At 32.2% G+C, this 21,868-nt stretch overlaps 2 protein-coding genes across 2 annotated transcripts; both read right to left on the reverse strand.

The window, feature by feature from the left end:
* Positions 1–10,808: 10,808 nt before the first annotated feature.
* Positions 10,809–13,506, reverse strand: LOC105798929 (cysteine-rich receptor-like protein kinase 44). Its single transcript, XM_012629189.2, has 6 exons — positions 12,510–13,506; positions 12,270–12,409; positions 11,967–12,177; positions 11,646–11,883; positions 11,398–11,548; positions 10,809–11,310 (listed from the first exon to the last, which is right to left on the reverse strand). The coding sequence occupies exons 1-6, from the start codon at positions 13,420–13,422 to the stop codon at positions 10,963–10,965; spliced, it is 2,001 nt and encodes a 666-aa protein (XP_012484643.1). The 5' UTR covers positions 13,423–13,506; the 3' UTR covers positions 10,809–10,962.
* Positions 13,507–14,139: 633 nt separating this feature from the next.
* LOC105798930 (autophagy-related protein 8C) lies at positions 14,140–17,567 on the reverse strand. The gene is made up of 6 exons (XM_012629190.2): positions 17,364–17,567; positions 17,210–17,272; positions 15,474–15,529; positions 15,327–15,379; positions 14,472–14,590; positions 14,140–14,381 (listed from the first exon to the last, which is right to left on the reverse strand). Exons 2-6 carry the CDS (start codon positions 17,244–17,246, stop codon positions 14,287–14,289), a joined length of 360 nt encoding a protein of 119 aa, XP_012484644.1. The 5' UTR covers positions 17,247–17,272; positions 17,364–17,567; the 3' UTR covers positions 14,140–14,286.
* Between the last annotated feature and the right edge of the window lie 4,301 nt (positions 17,568–21,868).

Consider the following 21,868-nt stretch of genomic DNA (forward strand, 5'->3'; position numbering starts at 1 on the left):
TGGAGAAGATGGACAAATTTTTGGCTATTTTGGCCTTTTTAATTCTTTAATTAATTAAATGACCAAAATACCCCCAACTTAAAAATATCCTATTTCACTTATCTCTTGTCCATTTTTGTCCAAAAAGTTAATCAATGGACTGATTACCATTTGATAACCTTCAATTTAAATTTTCATAACAATTGGACACTTCTAACATGTAGAACTCAACTTTTGCACTTTTTACAATTTAGTCCTTTTGGCTAAATTGAGTGCCCAAACATTGAAATTTTTGAACGAAATTTTCACGAAATAATTTTTGAAAATTTATACCATAAAATATAATAAAAAATAAAATTTTCTTCATCGAATTTGTGGTCCCGAAACCACTGCTCCGACTAAGCCTAAAATCGGGCTGTTACAAAAGATGTTCACGGATGGGCCATACCAATTTTAGGTTAATTTCCACCTTGATGACTCTAGGGTTTTCAAGCCTAAGATTTCTTTCACATTCTTCCTTTCCCAAATAATTGATCCGTTGAGTAACCTTACAAAATAGTTAATGGATTATACCTCTACTCGCTGCCCCATAGAAGGATTAGTTCCTCATGGATTTCATTGACAGTGTAAAATCGATATAAAGAGAAAACATGTTAATTAAATTGACAAGATAGAGTGAATGAAATAGCCTGGTTGTATTGAAATATGATCGTGAGTCCACAAGGTTTGGATGCTTCCACAATTCAGATCTCTCTAGATCAACAAAAATAATTTAAATAAATCTAAAACCTAATAACAAAAGAAAAACTAAACTAAATTTAACAAAGAGAATTTATGTTAAAGGAATGGTGTCTATAACATGTGTCAAAAGACCCTATTATAGCCTTCAGGTAGTGGTCATCCTTAACCCTAGGTTAGCTAACGGTCTTGAGCTTTAAGTTCAATTGTATGGAAAAAAATGTCTCTGCTTCGTATTTAATTTTCTTCCCAGAGTTAATGTCGTGACACACCAGGATCTATGTCGCGACATAGAAGTCAGTATACTATTGATTGGGATGGCTTCAAGGGTATGTCGCAACACCCTCAGTTAGTGTCATGACATCAAAAGCAGTTTCGTACTTTCTCCATTCTACTTTTTATGTTGCGACATTAGATCTCCCGTGTTACGACATAACGTCTAGTATTGGTCTAAAATGCCTTTTAATGGTCTCCTACACACTCACAAAGTACATTAGCTCTTCCTTAGGCCTCATTGGCCCTTAAGGTCAATAAAAGACTCAATTTGCATATTTTATTGAATGTAAGTAAAGCTAAAGAAACTGAACTAAAATATACAAAAATGCTTGTATTCAGACTCCTTAAGTGCGAAAACTAGTTTAATCTGCTACACCGAATTACGACAGATCAGGATTAATACACCTAGATCCATGAATAGCTAATTTTCTTAGGGAGATTAATGAACGGATGTGTGGCTAATTAACGGATGAATTAGGGTTTAAATCCGAGTTAGTTGGTTTAAATTATGAGTGATTAAACCCTAGGAAGTAATTTAGGATAAATGAGATCAAGAGATAAGTTTACCGAGTAAATCATAATTTATCCTGGTCAAGAAAGTGAGGCTGAAAGGTAAGTGTGTATTGGTTGATTAGTTAATTAGTTAGAGGCCGATAGGTAATAACTAGTTAATTAATAGCTAACTCGACAAAACCTAAGTTCTGAAGTTAATTAGGAACACTGAAGTGAGTTAATCTCTTGCCTATTTTAATAGAGCTAATTTCGATTATTAATTGGTCACTTTTATTTTAGATAATTTTAGGTTAATTTAATTAGTCCATTTTAATTTTTTTTTTTTTGTAATATAATTTTAAATTAGTGCTATTTAGCCTTGTTAGTGTAGAAAGTTAATTTAAGTTTAATTCAACCTCTCTTGGGTACGATCCTCAAAATGCTTCCCATAGTGTTTCATTGTAACATTCTTTAATATATTATAATTTTACCCGTAAACTTGCAGACACTGCTACTTAATCCTATATTTATTTGTTGCAGTATTTCCAATCCAGATGTTTGAACGTCTGGCGGAGGTCAATCACCCCAGATTTCCTGACAACAATGGTTCTCTCGATTCAATCAATTGTCACCCTGGGTTTCTCAACAATAATGACTCAATGCATAATGCCTACCACCCCAGAATGCTAGGCAATGATGGTTTTACTCAATACTCTAAACGTACGTGTAACAACCCGTTTTTAGTGAAATCAAAATAGTGGTTTCGAGACCATAATTTAAAGTCAAAAAATTTATTTTAATATTATTTTAATATTAAAGCATGATAATATGATAGTATAAAAATTTCATTAAGAAATTTTACCGTATGCATGCTTAATTTGTGAAAAAGGACTAAATTGCGTAAAGTGCAAAAGTGTGTTCTATTAGCTAAAATTGTTACATAGCTATATAAATTTAAAGTGTAGGTCCCTATATGGTAATTAGGCCATCAAATGAGTCCGTGGATGTGCATGGGCTGGAAATTTTGTTATTTTTAAAGTTTGGTAAGGTTAAAATGGTAATTAGGTAATAAATGAATAAAATTAAATAACACAAAATGGTCATCTTCTTGCTTCATTTCTCAACCGAAATTTACAGCATAGGAGAGCCTTGGAATATTTTGAAAATTTTCAAATAAAGTCCCTTGCATGTAAGTGATTTCTTGTCGCGTTTTTGTTGATTTTTATGTTTTTCGAGATCGTTGTAGCTTAACCTAGCTAACTAGGGGATTAATTTGCAAAACTATTGAATAGTTTGAGATTTTTTATTGATGACTATATTAGGGTTTTAAAGTTTAATGGAAGAAAATGAGTCTTTGTTGTTAGTTAAATAATTTTTGTTAAGTGATTTTTTAATGAAATTGTCAAATAGGGATTAAATTGAGAAATGTGAAAATTGTGGTATATGTGTGAAATTGTGAAATGTATGGGCTTCTATAAGCATCTAGTAAATTCGGCTAGGCTTGGTTATAAGGGAAATTGCATAAATTTCATTTTACGAGCCTAGGGACTAAATTATAAATAAGTCAAAAGTTTAGGGGCAAAATAGTAATTTTTTTGTAACATGAATTTTGGATTGAATTGAATAGATTAAAAAATAAATTAGTTAAATTTGATTATATAGATCAAGAAAAGCAATATTCAGAGTTAAATCAGGGAAAAAACAAAGTAATGGACTAATCAATCGATTTTCTCCGTATTAATTTGAGGTAAGTTCGTATATTTAATAAGCATTAAATTATATGTGTTTAAATTCTTAATTGATATAATTGTGATGACACGACACCACGAAAATTCTCGACGAGGTATCGGTAATGTATGGATCCCGGTTGAACCTTGGGTGATGGTCTCGTACGTCCTATTGGTGGCTGAGTTTTCGGCATGTGTTGTGGTTAATTTACAGCTTGTGTGAGCAGCACCGTGTAGCTACGTCTTGACTGATAGCTTGTGTGAGTAGACCCAGTGATGGCTTGAGAGTGAGCATCTATATAAGGTATGAGATAGATGTGGTTTTGACCACGTATTGGCACTTAGTGTGCGAGATACCCGAGTATCCGATAGTATTCCAAATGGTTCGACAGGCATAGTGATTATACGAGGTTATACGAGTTTGACACGATCTAGCACAGGTATTCATGTGAAATACAGGAAGTTATTTATATTTGATATATAAATACATAGCTAACATGATTGTGGATTATGTGTTAGGCTTTGCGCTAAATTGAGTTGCGTTTATACCTTAATTTTTCTTACCTAAATTGTGGTTGATTGCTAAGTTGTATGTATTAGTTATACGAACTTACTAAGCTTAATTGCTTACTTTGTTTTATTTTTTGTGTTTTATAGTGATTCAGAAGCTCGCTCGAATTGGAAGTTGTCAGAGATTGCATCACAATATCAAATGCTTATTTTGGTGCTTTGGACTTTATATTTTGGGTTAAATAGCATGTATAGGTGTTTTTGGCTAATGTAGCCTATATGTCTTATTGTGTTTTGGCCATTTGAATTGGCTTGTATGGTGGACATATATTTTGATAAGTAAATATGTGTAAATGGCCTTTTTATTTGTGGTGTATGGTTGCCATGTGAATGCATTATTTGTAAATAGGTATTTTGGGTACCAAATGGTTGAATTGGAGATGTGGTATTCATGTGAAGTTTTAGGCACAATGTCTCATATATATGTTTGACCATTTAGATAGATTTTGGAGACATATTTTAGCATGTTATGATTGGTTTATTGAGGTACCTATGATTATCATGATTGTGTGTGATATTATAACATGTTATAAACTTGATATTGGTTGGTTTTGAATGCCTACTTATGCCATGGTTGTATGTAAATTGTTAGCTTTTGCTGGTACCAATTTGGGTGAGAAATATGGCTTGGAAAATGACCTATTTTTGGCCACACGGGTAGAGACACGGACGTGTGTCTCTGCCGTGCGTGACACACGGCCAATGACACTATAATACCCCAAAAATTAATACATTAAGAAAGTAGGTATCTTTGATATAGTAAAATAAGGAAATAAAGTGACAAAAAGGGAAATTTTGAGTTATGGCAACATTGGGAAGTATATTATGACACATTAATTCAAGAAAGGATTAAATCGCAAAAGGGGAAAAAGTTTTTTTGACTAAGAGTAAATACTCAAAATTTGAGGGGGTAAAGTGTAAATATGAAAAATTTGAAGGACCAATAACGTAAATATTTTAAAGGTGGAATAATCTAGAAACTAAGGAAAATGGATGAATTAGGACCAAATTGAAAATGTAAATAATTTTGAGGATTAAATTACAATTTTACCAAATTAAGTGATGACTCAATGATGGAATTTTAAAAGATTATAAACGGAAAAATGGTCAATTAGAGAGAGAGAATTCTAAAAGGTAATGATGATGTTGGTGATATTTTAATTAATTAATTAGATAAATATTATTTAATTAATATTTTACTAAGATTTTAATATTATTTTATTATTAAGTGATTAATATAAAGGGAGAAAAGATGAAGAGAATTCATCATATTCTCCATGCAAACAACGTGAGAAAAGATGAAAAGAAAGAAATTTTCCTTTCTTTACAATTTGTTCATTTTACCAAAATTCACTATTTTCACTTAGAAATCAAAAGAATTTCCATAGCTTTCAAGAGAAAAATAATAAGGAAACAATGGGGAGCTAGAATATCAAGTTAGATTTAAGAAATAGAAGCTAGAGGAGAGAAAATCAAGTTAAAGATTGAAATCAATAGCACAAGGTAAGAACACCAAGATTTCAATATATTTTTGAGTTTTATATTATTGAAAAGTAGGAAATTAATGTTAATGTAGAGTTTCATTATATAAGGTTCTATATTCTTGTTATGTTAGTAAAGGAAATAAGAAGAAGTGATGGAAAATATTGAAGACAAAGGAAAGGAAGGTGTTAAAATTTAGTTATCAACATTTACACAAACAGGTTTGAGACAAGAATAAGAGTCTAAATTTCAAAATTCACCAAAATTTTAGAAATTGAATTAGAGGATGAAAAAATATTGAATTAAATCTTATTGAGTCTAGTTTCTCATAGAAGAAACGGTGTAAGTAATAAATTGTAAATCATTAGATATAATAAATCTTGTGAGACGAGGTTAGAAAGAATTGGGTTCCCTATTTTGACTTTTGAAAATCATAAAAATTGGATAAAAATAATTAGGGTTTAAAATTTACATGTTTAAATTATTAATGAGTCTATTTTAATAGAAACAAAACATCATCAAAATTTTGTACTAAGAGATAATTAATTTTTAGTGAAGAAGGGTCAAAACTTTAGACAATGAGCAGAGATGACTTTAAAGAATAAAATGTACTTATTGACTAAACTAAAAATTCTAAAAATTTTATGGTACGAATATATGTGAGTCTAGTTTCAGTGAAAATTAACGGATTTCAATTCAGAGTTCTGTAACTTAAGATATAATTAATTTAGTGACTATGACTCAAGTGAACAGCTTATTATGAGTAAACAAGTAAATAGTTGTATTATGTATATATCAAGGATGTGGAATGGAGTGGAGGAGGAGGAAAAATATATGTGAATATTCAGCTAATATGGGTTTATTTTAAAAATAGCGAATTTACATGTTTTAGGTTCAGGCACTATATGTGTCGTATTAGGCACCACGTGTGTCGTTTCAGGCACTTTATGTGTCGTATACTGCTTCTGATATATTGATCAGGCACTATATGTTTGGTTGGATCCGTATATACGCCAACGTCTGAGTCTGTTAATAGGGGTAAATGAATAATAAAGTCTTATAATTGATATTGAAATTAAAGTGAGTTTGAATGGAGAATTGGAAACCCTATTAACTAGTCGGGCTGAGTCGGATATAATTGGCATGCCATAGGATTTGGAAGAGTACAGGATTTATCGGCTTTGCCGATCAGGCACTTTATGTGTCATATATCAGGCACTTTATGTGTCGTATATCATGCGCTTTATGTGTCGTATTTCAGGCACCTCGTGCGTCGTATCAGGCACCTCGTGTGTCGTATATTGATCAGGTACTATGTATTGTTTTAGGCACAATGTGCCGTATTGGTGTGTTTGGGTTGGAATCCGTGTATCCGTTAAGTCTAGATTGTTAATAGGGTGAATAACTGAAATGAGAAATTTATATGAATCTGATTGATCGTATTATTGAAAATATTGAAAGAAACGTGATTGTTGGAATTAAATTATTATTGGAAATATATTATTGAATTTAATACTCAGTTTGGATTGAACGTGGGATTGAGTACAATCATTCTATGGCAAAGGATGAATTGACGGATAAAACCATAACTTGGTTATGGCACTACAAATGTAAGACCATGGCAGGGCCATGGCAATGCATGTGTAAGACCATAGTTAGACTATGGCATAAAAAGAATGATGTACTCATATCCATAAGTCATTCTTCGATTCAGTAAGAAATGGTAAGAGACTTATGTGAATGAATTGAAATATTTATAGATTATTATTGATATTGATCTGAAGGAAGTGTGCTTATTGATTATATTATATTTGACAAAAAGCTTGGGATAATATGTATAAGTGATACTGTGGATTTATTCACCTTGTGAATTAATGAACATAACTTCATGAGTACTATGATATCAATATTGGGTTACCATTGATATGTATAGATTTCATATTTTAAATTAACTAATATAATTAAATACTACACGAGCTTACTAAGCATTCATTGCTTATGTATTTTTTTATTTACCCTACAAATTATTAGAAGCTCGATTGGGTTGGAAGCTTGTCAGAGTTTAATCACACTATCCATTGATTCTATCGGTAATTTTGGATGATTTGATTCTAGTTATAATGGCATGTATAAGTTAATTTGGCCAATGCTGGTTCATTAATATTTTGATTTTGATTGGTTTCAAATATGAATGCTAGATGAAATAAAATGTTTGATAATTAATTTGGAAACTCCAGTAATGCTCCTTAACCCTGTTCCGGTGACGGATTCAGGTTAGGGGGTGTTACAGTAATGCCTCGTAACCCTAATCTGGCGACGGATTTGGGTTAGGGGTGTTACAGACACGACTGTGTGTCTCTTGTGTTTTCTAATTGTTGCAAGTCAGTAGCTTCACACGGCCTAGCAGACGAGCGTGTGGCTTGGCCGTGTGGCACAAGTCAATATACCCTCAAGTTTTCATACGGCCTAGCAGACAGTCTAGCACACGGGTGTGTGAGGCCATTTCAAAAGGTACACAGCTTGGCACGCGGACGTGTGGTCTGGCCGTGTGACCCAAGTCAGTGAGTTACACGGGGTTGGACACGAGCTGTGACACGGTCGTGTGTCCCAATTTCGAATGCCCACATGGCCTGAGACACAGGCATGTCACTTGGCCGTGTGAGACACACAGCCTGGCCATAAGGGCATGTGCCCCCTGCAGTTTGAAAACTTTCCATGTTTTTCTAAAAGTTCCTTAAGTACTCGGTTTAGTCTCGAACCACTTTTAATGACTATTTAGGGCCTCAAGGGCTCGTATTAGGGACTATATGAATGAATTTGAATGGCTTTTGTTTGGAATGAGAAATGAATATGAAATGTATAATTGTTTGAGTTATAAGTCCGGTAATGCTCTGTAACCCTATTCTGGCATCGGATACGATTTAGGGGTGTTACACTATGGCATGCCAACTATATATGACTTAGTCCGAACAACAAATAGGGTTCATTTCTGATTCATTATATACAGTTCAACTTATAATTCAGTAATCACAATTCAATAAACATATCACAATTTCATAACTAATATAACATATTTCAACACAATTTCATGCCAATTATTAAGTATAAAGTAGATTCTAAATTTTTTACTTTATTTAATTTAGTCTCTGTTTCGAAAATCAATCTTAACCACATCAAATCAGTTCAAGTAATCCTCAATAACTCACCTCAACAATGTATGATGTAAAATGACAAGAAATGCATCAATTAAATTGGTCTCGAATCATAGAAATACAAACTGGAAATTTCGAGCTACTTATTGACAACATTGGATTATTCTTTCCCTCTCGACGAATTCGAGTCGATGTTAGCTACGAATTAACATAAGACATATGTCACTATCAATAACCAGCCAATTCACAATCAATTATCAATTTTTACAAATTTTTCAATTTATTCAATTTAGTCCCTAAAATCAAGACTAACATAACTTTCAATTTAATGCTCATTAGGGACATCCTATTTATTATTCCTACAATCAATTTTACATTTTATTCAATTTGGTACCTTATGTACGAACTATCAATTAAGCTTTGTAATTAAGCTTTTTTTTCACATCTAAACTTAAAATCTATCAATTTAACTCCTGAAACTTTCAATTCTCAACAATTTCATCTTTCAAAACTTTAACAAAGTACAAATTGATATATGGTCTAGCTAAATCAAGCTACCATGACCTCAAAAACATAAAAATTATAAGAAAATGACTTAATTTTCTTACCTAATTATAAAGTTAAAAGCTTGAAAAACTTGAACTCCCTTCTTCAATGGCGTTCGGTCTTGTGAGGAAGAAAAGATGATGTTTTTCTCTTTCCTTCCACATATTTCTTTCTTTTATAGTAGGACTGTTTTACTAATTAAGTTAATTAACTTTTACTTAATTAAACAAAGTTTATTTTAATCAATTCTAATTATCATACCACCATACCGTCCACTAATATATATATAATAGTATGGTCTAATTTTTTAAACCTTTGATTAATTTCAATTTAAATCCTCAAATCATTTTCTAATTAAAACTTATAGTGATTAGAATTTACAATTTAGTCACAAGGCCCTAATTAACCACAATTTCGGTTAAATTAAATATCCAAAATTTAATTCACCTATATATTAACTTTGTAAGTATCTTTATTTAATATTTACGAACTTGGTTTACGCAAACGAGGTCCTGAAACTATATTTTTCGACACAACTAGAAATCGAGTTGTTACGAAAAGTTATCACATTTCATGGTGATGAATTATGCCTCTTAAATTCAAAAATCATATCACTTTATTATTAACAATGAATGATGATTATTCAATGAGACATCTATTGAATAATTATGCTTATTGTTAGATGTAACTATCCATTTAGATTGTTGTGTTCCTATAAAGAGATATGAGAACTCCTATAAATAGAAGCCAAATTTCATTTGTCTCACACACCAAAAACATAGAAACTTTGTTTCTATAACAAAGTTTCTTTATATTATTCTCTCATCTTTCATATTCCTAGATTGTTCTATAAAGAATTTTTGTAAATTGATATCCTTGTTATACTTTGCTCAGTGTTCAGAAGATTGTTTTCGTTAGTACAAAACGTAGAAAGTCATTAGGATTCATTGTATTCTCGAGGTTGATTTTTCAATAACCCTTTTGCACACCATAATATAGGTGGGGCGAATAGAACCTTAAAGAAAGTGACATTGATACATGCCTTGAAGCCTTCATTAATTTCTCAAAAGCTCTATCTATCCTTCTTCCGTCTTCTACTATTCTTAGATTGTTCTAATTCTTTATCGAAATTAATTTTCTTGTTATACTCTGCTCAGTACATAGTGGACTATTTTCATCAGTGCAATACTCAAATAATCATTGGACTTCATTGTATCCTCGAGGCACATTTGCTTGAAACTCATTTGCACACAGACTGTAGGTGAGAGCAAATAAAAGCTTAAAAGATAGTGGCTTAATACACACCTATTGCTTCGTTTTTCTGTTCGAATTGTTGTTTGTGTCTCGTTCGTGTGTTCAAGATTTTCCTTATCGAAATTGTGCATTGAAACCTAGCAAACCCCTTTTGTCATGAATACAAACTATTGTCTTGGATTTTATCACATTAAAATCATCCCATACACCAAAAGTAATCCATTAACCTCTCCCCTTCCATCCGATATGGGTACTTGAGAATAATTTTTTCTTTAGAAGGAAGAGTAGCCATTGAATCGATCTATATTAACTTCAATCATGTATCTCCATAAACTATGACCATTCAGGCCCTTAATCTCATTCTTTACATTCATCATATTGAAAACAAGACTTGGCATGCCTTGATCGATTTGTTCATGTCATCCAGAACCTTTTTCTTTTAGCTCCTTTAAACAGTACAAAAGCAATTAAAAGTAGAAATTCCACGTACAACCCAATTGGTAGGGATCTTTCAATGTTTCCCAAGCTTTTTAAAACGTTAATTGAAGAACTATTTTCATTTTAATCTTGATTTTTCTTTGCAAATGTTGAAGAATCCAAAGAGAGCATTTTATTGATATGGGAGTGGTGGAAAGAGAGAGTTGTGAAGCTTCAGCTTTTATACCCTTTTGTATGAATGAGAAATAAAAAATGATAATGAGGCTGAATTTTGACATAAAAATGCATACAAATGCAACTAGAGACTGCTATCTTGGATACGTCTCGCTAATGGAAAGCTCATTTTCTGATACTACTCCAATATCATTTTTGGATCCACTTGATGCTGTTGCCTCGGAATCTAAGTCCTCTGACTGTTGCATCACCGATTGAGTTCTGCTGTGCATAAGAAATGCAGGTTCTGAGGGTAGTGGGAGAGTGGTGGAGTAGTTAGTAAGCATTAGAGCAACTGAACCCATGTTTGGTCTCTGAGCTACATTTTCTTGAGCACAAAGCAGCCCTATGTGGATGCATCTCATCACCTCACTTGTTGATCCATCCCTCAAACTGGGGTCTACAAGGTCCATTGCTGTCCCGGCCTTCCAATTTCTCCAAGCCTGAAGGGTTTAATTCATGCAAATTGATGAACTCTACATTCATTTAATGCATCTTAATATTCAGAATCAAAAGATTTGGATACTTACAAAGCTTAGAAGATTTTCCATGTAGCTCCCATTTTGAAAAGCATTGTTCCTTTGACCATTTAAAATCTCCAAAACCAGTACACCAAAACTAAAAACATCTGATTTAACTGAAAATTGACCATGCATTATATATTCAGGTGCCATGTATCCGCTACAGATCAATCAATATAAGAAAAACCAATGACTTATCAAATTTTGAATTGTTTGATTTATGTTAATCAAAGCCAAGATTATTTTGTAATACTTACTATGTCCCGACAATTCTACTAGTAGCACCTTGTGTTTGATCAACAGGACACAATCTTGCCATGCCAAAATCTGCAATTTTAGGAGTCATCTCTGCGTCCAACAATATATTGCTAGCTTTGAGATCACGATGAATAATTCTGAGTTGAGAATCTTGATGAAGGTAGAGAAGCCCACGAGCAACACCTTTTATGATTTTGTATCGTATTTCCCAATTCAAATACGGTCGCTTAGCTGGATCTACATCAACATAATTGTGCAAATCCGAATTAATTCTCTGTAACATCGAATCTCTAATGCAGTAATACACGGATATATCATACCAAATAAGAATTTGTCCAAACTTCCATTATGCACAAACTCATAGATGAGAAGTCTTTCATTTCCTTCAAGGCAAAAACCTTGGAGCCTAACCAAGTTCCTATGCTGAAGGTTGGCCATTAACTGAACCTCGTTTTTGAACTCAAGGTCTCCTTGTCCAGAATCCGTAGACAGCCTTTTCACTGCTATTAATTTTCCACCAGCAAGTATGCCCTGACACGATATCATAATGAATTATATATATGAATATGCTAATTGAACTTAAGATTTGGTGCAATACACTGCTTTGTATTTTGACGTCTTACCTTATAAACTGCTCCAAATCCACCTTGTCCGAGCTTATCTGCATCAGAAAAGCGATTTGTAGCAGCTCTAATGGTGTTGAAATCATATTGTAAGGAGTCTGCAGTTGCGATTTCATCCCCTTCTTCAGTTGCTTCATGCTCTTTAGAATTGTAGCAAAGAAAAAAAAAACAAGTAAATTGTAGGTTCAGTCACAACGTTGCAAAAGAATGAAAAACAATAAACTGATTCTTTTTACTTACTTTGAGGTTTCAGCTTTCGCTTCCTAAACCGTAAAATGAAGCAGATGACATTGGATATGAGTAGTGCAGCAAAAGCAACAGCCAAGATGGATATGATAATAGTAGTTCGAGATGAATTACTCTTATATCCTGTTGTTGTGGTATCGTTAGTGTCTATATCAGCAGGAGTTCTATTGTAGAAGCGTACAATCTCAAACCTAAAGTTACAAGAAGGCAGAGATACCCTGCCTCCTTGTTTGCTGTCGCAGCAACGTGGTATATAAACAATGGCCTGCGACAAGCAAGATCGGCAACCATACTGTGTCAAATCATTACTACATTGAACACGCGTATATATTGTTTGAAAAGGTGTGACTTGTATGCTTCCTGTCGCAAACTTTCCAAGGGAAGTCCCCACTTGAACGACATCTCTTAGCTTGTCCATTAAGGAACCCAAGGCCTGATTAAAAGCATCTACATTTGACACGTTATTTGAATTCCGCATGAAGAAATAAGGGTCGACGTCCCTGACACCAAAAATGGAGCGATGTGTGTAGCGGAACGTGCAATAGTCATACCATATAATCGCCTCTATTCGGTAAGGGCAGCGATTTCTGAGCTCTCGGTATGCGTCATTGATGCAGTTAAAGCAATCACTTGAGTTCAAATCCCCTCTGCAAAATGCAACTGCGTTAGCTATGGTGGAGCCTTGGCCAGATGAAAAATTGTAGAAGCCCCTGTCATTTGGTGTGTTGAGGGAGAAAGATGAAAGCAGTTGATTGAGGTTTGTCTCGTAAGTGCTGTTGCTGGTGAAGTTACCAGTGCTGTTTATACAAAAATGGCGTAGAGGCTGTTCTTGAGCAACGGTAACAGTAACATGGAATGCTGTAACTAAAGAAAAGAACAAAAACTGCCATGAAAGATCCATTGCCATGTTTGCCTGCAGATATTCAAAGCTTTATGTATGATTTTCAGCGTAAATTAAAATGATCAACGGTTGCTTGCAACCTCCATGATTTAGGGTTGATATAGACTTAACTGATCATAAAATTTCTAAGAAAGTCACTACATGGCTGTGGTCCCGTGGATTTGGACTGATCTGGAATAAGCTAATCAAAGTCGATGGTGGCTTCAAAATTGTCATGCAGAGACATGTAGGAACTAGGAAGTTCCCTTAGGTTACCTGGCAAATAGTTCTGGTTCCGTGACCTTTGACCATACGCTCTAATATACTAATCATCTGCCATAAGAAGACAAAGCCAACTTGTTTGGTTTTGTCTTCTCTGCGTGCAAACTGTGGACTTAGTTGGAGAAGCGTTATCCATGGTTATTGACCCTAAAGATACAAGTAGATACCATGATTGGATAATAATTTCCTGCTTCAAATGTATACTGGTGCTGGTGTTATCATTCTGCATAAGCCCTCTCTGTTATTGCTAATTTTTTATCGATTTCAATGGCTAATTTTCTCATGTCATTTGATTCTTCTGTAAATGTTGTAGGAAAACATAAAACATTCTGTGCAACATTATTCGTATAATGTAGTTTTATGTGTATTTCTGAACTTACATACATACCAAGTCTTATATATAAATAATTCCAAGTACTCGAAAACATTAAACTAAAATATAAAAATACAATTTAATAATCATTGATAAAGTTAATTTCTTCCATTAAGAAAATAAAATTCCAAGTTCATCGTCAAGAACAGAAACCATAGCCTAAGTGGAACCATTGAGAATTTACGCCTTTCCCTTTTAGCCATTTACATAGATATAATAACGTAGTGCTAAAGAAGTTATGGGGAACCAAATGTGTTCTCTCCACTGTAAGTCATATACAGAAAGCCATCTTCATCCTTGTTTTCTTCATAAATTGCAGACATCAAAGCAGCTGCAGCCAAATAAAAGAACCAAATTCAACCTCACTCTCAACAAAATTGTAATATGTTATGACACTTGAAAGTAATATATTATCACTAACCAGTAGGAGGGAGAGTGTTCTTCACAAAAACAAATATAGCTTTCTCCGCACTAAGCTTAATCCTTTTGCGTACAACATAAACGAATTGCCCCACAGTCAAATCAGATGGAACAAGATACCTGAATCCATAATCAAACAAGAATATGTATTAAAAAACCAGATACAGTCACCGGCAAACAAGTCGTATATCTTGTTCAGTTCTCCAAACCCCCCAAATTAACTTGGGCAAATAAACGACATAAAACATCAATTCACTAGAAACAAAGTTTGGCAAATAACAGATTGAATAAGAATAGTTAAGCATTGCTGTACCGATGTTTCGTTAGAATCGATTTCCTTCCTGCACAACTTAGCAGGAGACTTTACAAGTAGTTAAAACTACTAGAAGGTCCTTGTACTATTATAGACAGGGTCTCTGCTATAAAGGTGACCGAATTAGTCTTTAGTCTTTGTACATTTAACTTTCAAGCAAAAAAGACAAAATTTCAAATGAGTTAAAAACTGCCAACTTGTGTTTTAAAGTAATGCGAAAAGAAAAATCAAAATTAAACATTTTTAAAGCATGACAAACAGAATAAACTGCTCATTTTCTTTCACGTCACTTTAAATACAAGTTGGCATTTTGTAATGTTACTCTACCGGCATTTACGACCCATTTTCTTAAATGTACAAAGACTAGATTGCTCACTTCTATAGCATGACTAATTTGCTCCTAAGCCTATAAGGACCCTCCATGTGGTTTAACCCTTTAGATGCATAGCAAAGATTAGATAACAGTCTCAGGAAGATAAAAACAACTAAAAAGTGTGACAGCAAATGAAATTTTAAACTTTAATATGGTCAAACGTGACTAACTTCTTTTTATCAATGTCAGGAATGTCACTCCTTTCAGCCTTCTCCACGATAACCTGCATGGTTGCAAGTATAGAAGAATATTAAAAGAGTGATGCAGGACGAAAATTATTCAGCAGAAAGGGAAGATAGCAGCTTAAATATCCTTACAGGAACTCTGTCTGGATACTTCTCCCTGATGCGACCAGATTCAGCCTGCCTCCTTTCTGAGAATTGGAAACAAGTAAAACAAAATTTTAATTAGCTTAATCGGATAGGAGAATAAGGCAGCAAGACAAGCAAAGGAAATGAGGATGCTGCAACTATAGCATCCATTCCTATACAATACAACCCTAAAAAGCTAATATACTAAAAAGACTTAAACTAGTACACTTGGTTCAAATAGGCTCTTATGTTTTTTTTGGTAACTAAATAACTCCTAAACTTTTATTTTTATTCATGTAAACCCTTAGTTTTAACTAAAAATACTTTCGGAGAAACTCAATACCAAGTTACAATCAATATTCTAGAGATATTAAGTTATCAATATTCGATTTTTGTTTTTCTATTATAGAGCTAAAAGGCTAATGTACTAAAGAAGGCCTTAAACTAGTACACTTTGTTTAAATAAGCCCTTATGTTTTGTATAACTAAATAAGTCCTATACTTTGATATTTATTCATGTAAGCCCTTACTAAAAGTAAAACTCTTTTGGAGAAACCCAAATACCAAGTTACAACTACTGTTCATGAGATATTCAGCTGTCAATATTGAATCTTGGTTTTTTTTAATTTTAATAGGTTAAACTAGTTTTAATCACATAGATAGATATTTAGATTCAATCTTCTATAATCAATAAAATTGTGAAGCCTCAAACTGAAACAAAAGGAAGCAATTTTTTTTAATGATTTTGACCAAATCAACAAAATTTTATTATTTCATTCTGCCAGATTAGCAATTTAGCTTGAAATTCCTTTTTCCTTTTTACTTTTAGTTAAATTCAACACTTTCATGAATAAAAAAAGTATAGGAGCTTATTTAGTTTCTTTTTTAAAAAAATAAAAACATAAGAGCTCACATGAAAAAGTGTACTAGTTCAAGGGTTATTTTAGTACATTAGCCTAAACAATGTATGTAATAAGTTGTTAGTCCCTGTGCTTTGACAAAATTTGAGATATAGTACTTGTATTTAAAAATTAAGCCCTACTTCTTTTATTTAAAGATCCCAGTCCAGTCATTAAAATTGTAAGCATTTTTTGTCAAAAATTTTCAAGGGAATTTTTATTAGGGTGTCCTCATATGATTGACAGAAAATAAACATGTTAAATTGACAAATTTTGACAGAAACTACCAATGACAATAACGGTGGGACTAGAATTTTTAAATTGAAAAAGTAGGAGGATTGAATTTTTAACTTTTAAAGTACAGGGATTAAATTCAAACTTAATACAAGTAAAGGGAATAACAGCATATTTTAACCTTAAAAAAATCCATTGCTAAGCAATGTTGAGAGAAATAAAGAATCAAATACCAATATTTCCAATCAAATTTCATTACCAGCAATGAAAGGAATAACCTAGAAAAGCAAACCAAAGAAGACTGCAGCAGAACATAGAATACAAGCAAACTTCTATTCATCATCATGTTTTGCTCATTTCAAAATTTGCAACAGCTTAATCAAGGTGATTTAGGACTATCAATATAATGATTCAACATCTCACACATTGGACAAAGAATGCCCAATTGCACCCGAGATTTAGCAGAATCTGACTAAGCCTCACTAATAAATCAAAACACAAAGTATATTTAAACAAAATTTAAAGAATGCCCAAATCAAAAATTAATTCAATGAAGCAGAATGTTAAACAAAAATTCATGAAAAAGAGAAGAGGATCAATGAAACTAACCCAAAGGATGTTCAAGCTTAAAGGAACTTTTCGCCATTGCTAAATTTGATCCTTGATTATCCACTGCGAATTTCAAAACATCGAAACATCAATGAAAAATTCAACCCTTTTTTTTTCTAAATTAGACAAAACAGAAAAGGGCGAAAAAAAATACCCAAAAAAAAAACCAATGGAGGCTTTAAGAAATTAGGGTTTCAATTAAAAACAAGAACCCAATTGATTGATAGAGATAATTAGAAAAAGGGTTTGTTCCAATTTGAGTTTAAATAGAGAGGACAGATTTTTCAAGCGAGAAGGAAACTTTTTAGGGATTTAATTCGAAGCCAACACGAAAGCAATGCTAATTGGATTTTTCCCCGGTAACAAGGAATCTCTTAATCTAGTCCTGGTTTACCAGAGTTTTCTTATGTAAACGATGCCGTTTCAGTCGTTCTAAGTTGAAATTACCCTCCGAATTTGCTGGCATGAAGGACGAATGGATTGGTTTGGTTTATTTATGGGATTATAGTCTAACAAATTTTAACAAATGAAGTTGATTTGTTATGTATTTTTATTGTTTTTTAAATATATTTTTAACATTTTTTTACAAATAAATCAGTATTATTATTTTTTCTTAATAATTTTTTTAATTTTCTATAATTTATATCTATAATTTATAACATAATATAATATTTTTAAGGCTTAATAAAAATTTGGCCACTAACGTTTGCATGTTTTGTCAAAATGGCCCTAATTTTATTTTTGAGTCTTTTTACTATCAACCTTTGTTCTATTTTTCAATCTGTTTTTTTAATGATTTAATAAAAGTACCATTATAAAAGTTAATGGGGATGATGTGGAATTTTATATGTGAAATATTTTAATGAGATATAATTTATTAATTAGATAACTCAATAAGAAAAATAATAAAATAAATAAATAATTTAATTTAATTTAATTTAATTTATTTTAAAAACTATTAATTTAAAGAAAATAAATGTAATTATCTAAAAAATTAACTCGGTAAAAAACTTCTCAATAAACAAACTTAGGAAAGAAAAGAAAAGAAAAAGCTGAAACCTTAAATTTATTCATTAAATCTATTAGAAAAGAATATTGAAAAAAGAACAAAGGTTGATGGCGGAAAAGGCTCAAAAATACAATTAGGGTCATTTTGATGAAACATACATACATTAATAGCCAAATTTATCATTAAGCCTATTTTTAAAAGCAAAAGTTTGATGAGAATACATTTTATTTTCTATCATATTATTAAATTCACATTTAATCTTAATTATAATATTTTATTAAGTTTACGCATTTAAAAATAAGTAGAATTTAAATTACAATTTTAATTTAAAAAATTCTAAATTAAAATAGAGTTATTACTTGAATAAAACTCTAATCATAAAATATAGGAAAAGTGTTGTGATAATTACAATTATAATTTACGGTTACTTTTTTTAAAATAAATAAAAGTTACGTTAATTTTATTGATGTAAAATAAAGTTATTATTTGAATAAAATTCTAAGCATATTAACTATCACTTACTTAATATTATGGTTAATTATGTTTTTTGTCTTATATAGTTTTAATATATTAATTATAGTTTTAAACATATTAAGCATATATAGTTTTAATATGTTTGTTTTTTGTGGGAATAAAAATAAATTTATAAGGAACTAATGAAGGCTTCAATGCGTATATCGATATCATTTTATTTAAGGTTTTATTCGTCCCCCTACCTATATTTTGGTGTACTAAAGAGTTGCTGACAAATGAACCTCGTTGATACAATGAAACCTAATGACTGTCTACGTTTTACACTAATGAAAACAATCCATTGTGCATTGAGCGAAATATAGCAAGAATATTAATTCCTATAAAAAAAATATTTGCAATAATTCTCTATTGAAAATCTAATAATAATAGAAGATGAAGGAGGATCAAAAGAAACAAAAGTTTCTATGTTTTTTTGCGTGTCACACAAATGAAATTTCACTCCTATTTATAAGATGTCTCATGTCTTTTCATAGAGACATAACTATCCAAATGGATAGTCACATCTTTTAGAAATAAACATAATTAGATATTCACTTGAATAATTATGTCTCTTTGTTAATAATCAAACAACATAACTTTCAATAACAAGAGACATAACTCATCACTATGAATAGTGACAATTCTTGGTTAATGACCAAGTAATATAACTTTCTATTTACAACTAGTGGAACACTATATATTTATTGAAAATGTTCCAACAAAGAAACGAAGCGATAACTCCATTAGAAGTGGTAGTGTATAATGTTTCTAACTTCGATCCAGAGGACCACCAATTTATCGTCAATCACTCCGAATTAGTTGATAATAGTTAGCAAGAGTTTGGAACCTAAGACCACGGGGAGACGTTGAATATAATTGAAGGCATCTTCGATCCAATTAACATAGAGATAGACATAGTGGTAGATGTAGATGTAGAAGTAGATCTAACCATTAACATGGAGCTTAACCAGATTCTGAATGAAAGTGTATATGAGCCGATACACTTTCTGGCCAAAACCAATGAAGTTCCAACTGAAGAGACCAACGAGTTTGTCTCATTCTCATTTGATGATGAAGAGTAAGCTCGGGTTAATAGAACCTCATGCAATATGGAGGTGAAGTGTATTAAGGTAATAATACCCAAAAAAACAATTTGGGGTAGGCTCAGATTCAACACCAAGTGGCTCATAATATAGATGTTGTGCCTGTAAAAGAATAAGGCAAAATTAGTGGAATTGATCGAAGTTGTTGGTTCAGATACATCGAAAGTGGAACAAACGATGGAAGTGTCGAGAACCAGTTGGTAGTTCTTCTTCGATGGCGATACGAATCGTCCCAAATTTGAAAAAGAGCTTCTCGTTTAAATTTGTTTTTATTTTAAATTTTAATTGTAATTTGACAATTTTTATTTTTTATTTAAAATCCTAATTTAAATGATTTTACGTATTCTACACCGTGGTGGCTGAGCTCGTGAAGGGGGAAAACTAACGAATCGAGAAGTGAAATTACGCACACGGGGAAGGCCGAAATAAACAGTGACATTGTGACGAGAAAATTCACGACATCATGATGAGAAACCTCCACATCACGAAGAGATAATGAAAATACAAGGGCCTCGTCATGATGAGCCCTAGCCAAAATGCCCAAAACAACTTTCTCTTCTTTTCCCCGTCATTTCTGTCCTTCAAAGCCTCATGCAGCCATTGTTATTAAATTTTTCTTGTTTCTAAACATTTATTTTTCTTACTTTGTCACACCCCCTATTTTTATTTATTAATTTGTTAATTCATAAATAAGTAATTGAGTATTCAAGTTGTTAAATGCCTAATTAAGTTCTTAGAGATCTTTAGTTCAATTCCTCTTACATTTTTTATAGAAATTTTGACATTTAAAAAAAGGTTGGTCAACCCCCTTGCCATCCAACCCATTGTTGCCATGCTTGGGAAGATTCTTCCCTTGTTTACATAGTCAACTTTCCCTCAATAGCCCCATTTTCACTCTCATGATCCCTTTCCTTGTCATTGTCCCCTCAACATACCATTTTACCTCCTTTACCATACCTTAACCGTTCAATGCACCTAAACACATGAAACACTTTTATTTTTTGTTCATTTTACTCTCCTCCTCACTTTTTACTGTCTCTCCTCTTTACCCCTCTACTTTCTCTCATTTTTCTTCCATTTCACCACCTAAACCACCCTTTTTCTTCATATTTCTTCCACTCTTCCACCACTATTAGCCAACCAAACCACCATCTCACCACCACCGTTGAACCTCCATTGCTGCAGTTACTGTCGCACCACTGCTATCATCCTTCACATTCCTTCTCTGTTTTTCATCCTCTTCTCCTCCTCTATCTCGTAATTTTTTTCCATATGTACAAACATTATATTCTGATTTTTTTGAAAAGATTTATCGATAATATTTATAAGTCTTCATCTTTATTTTATTTGTTAATAGAGTACCCTTCTCTTAAAACAAATTGTCATAAGAATCATTAAGCCTTCTTACTCTCGATATTGTGTAAGTATTGAAGATCCTCGAATCACAATAAATTCTTTTAATTTTATTCTTAATGAAGACGATTCTAACATTAAGTTTTATTGTGCATTCGTGAAGTGACATTCGTAAATCCCGGATCTATACTCCATATTTTAGAAGCATGCATTTTGGGCAGCCGATTAAGTAAGTATTTTACTTAATCATTTAAATGAGAGATATTCATCAAAATATCATTATTCTGATATGATACAAAATTTTGTCAAAAACTAGGGATTCAAGGATTGACCCCCTCCCTTAGAATTGGATAAGGAGTTAATACCATCGAAATTCGCAAAATCAGGTGTGGGGATTTATTTATCTTAAATTGTGTGAAATTGTTGTTAATTAAATAAATAAGATAATATTAAATATTTATTTAAGGAATTATGTAACGCGAAAATGGGTGAATACATATTGTATTCACACAGATTAAAAATTTGTTAAAAATGAAGATTTCTAGACTTTCAGATCTGTGATAATAAGAATGCGTTTATGCGATTATCTATTAAATGTGATGTTATATGATTTTCCTGACACTCATGTATCGTGACTTATGGCGTTATTGGATATGCATGAAAATAAGCATGCCGTTTTTT

Source organism: Gossypium raimondii, chromosome 9 (genome assembly GCF_025698545.1).
Source record: "Gossypium raimondii isolate GPD5lz chromosome 9, ASM2569854v1, whole genome shotgun sequence".
Taxonomy (NCBI): Eukaryota; Viridiplantae; Streptophyta; class Magnoliopsida; order Malvales; family Malvaceae; genus Gossypium; species Gossypium raimondii.

What these genes read in the sequence shown, in the direction of transcription:
- LOC105798929 (XM_012629189.2), bottom strand. Translation starts at nt 13,422, where the DNA reads ATGGCAATGGATCTTTCATGGCAGTTTTTGTTCTTTTCTTTAGTTACA. An exon ending in GCGAAAGCTGAAACCTCAAA is followed by an intron (nt 12,410 to 12,509) that starts GTAAGTAAAAAG and finishes ACAATTCTAAAG; the next exon opens with AGCATGAAGCAACTGAAGAA. An exon ending in AGTAGAATTGTCGGGACATA is followed by an intron (nt 11,549 to 11,645) that starts GTAAGTATTACA and finishes ATTGATCTGTAG; the next exon opens with CGGATACATGGCACCTGAAT.
- LOC105798930 (XM_012629190.2), bottom strand. Translation starts at nt 17,246, where the DNA reads ATGGCGAAAAGTTCCTTTAAGCTTGAACATCCTTTGG. An exon ending in TAAGCTTGAACATCCTTTGG is followed by an intron (nt 15,530 to 17,209) that starts GTTAGTTTCATT and finishes TCCAATTCTCAG; the next exon opens with AAAGGAGGCAGGCTGAATCT. An exon ending in AGTATCCAGACAGAGTTCCT is followed by an intron (nt 15,380 to 15,473) that starts GTAAGGATATTT and finishes GCAACCATGCAG; the next exon opens with GTTATCGTGGAGAAGGCTGA.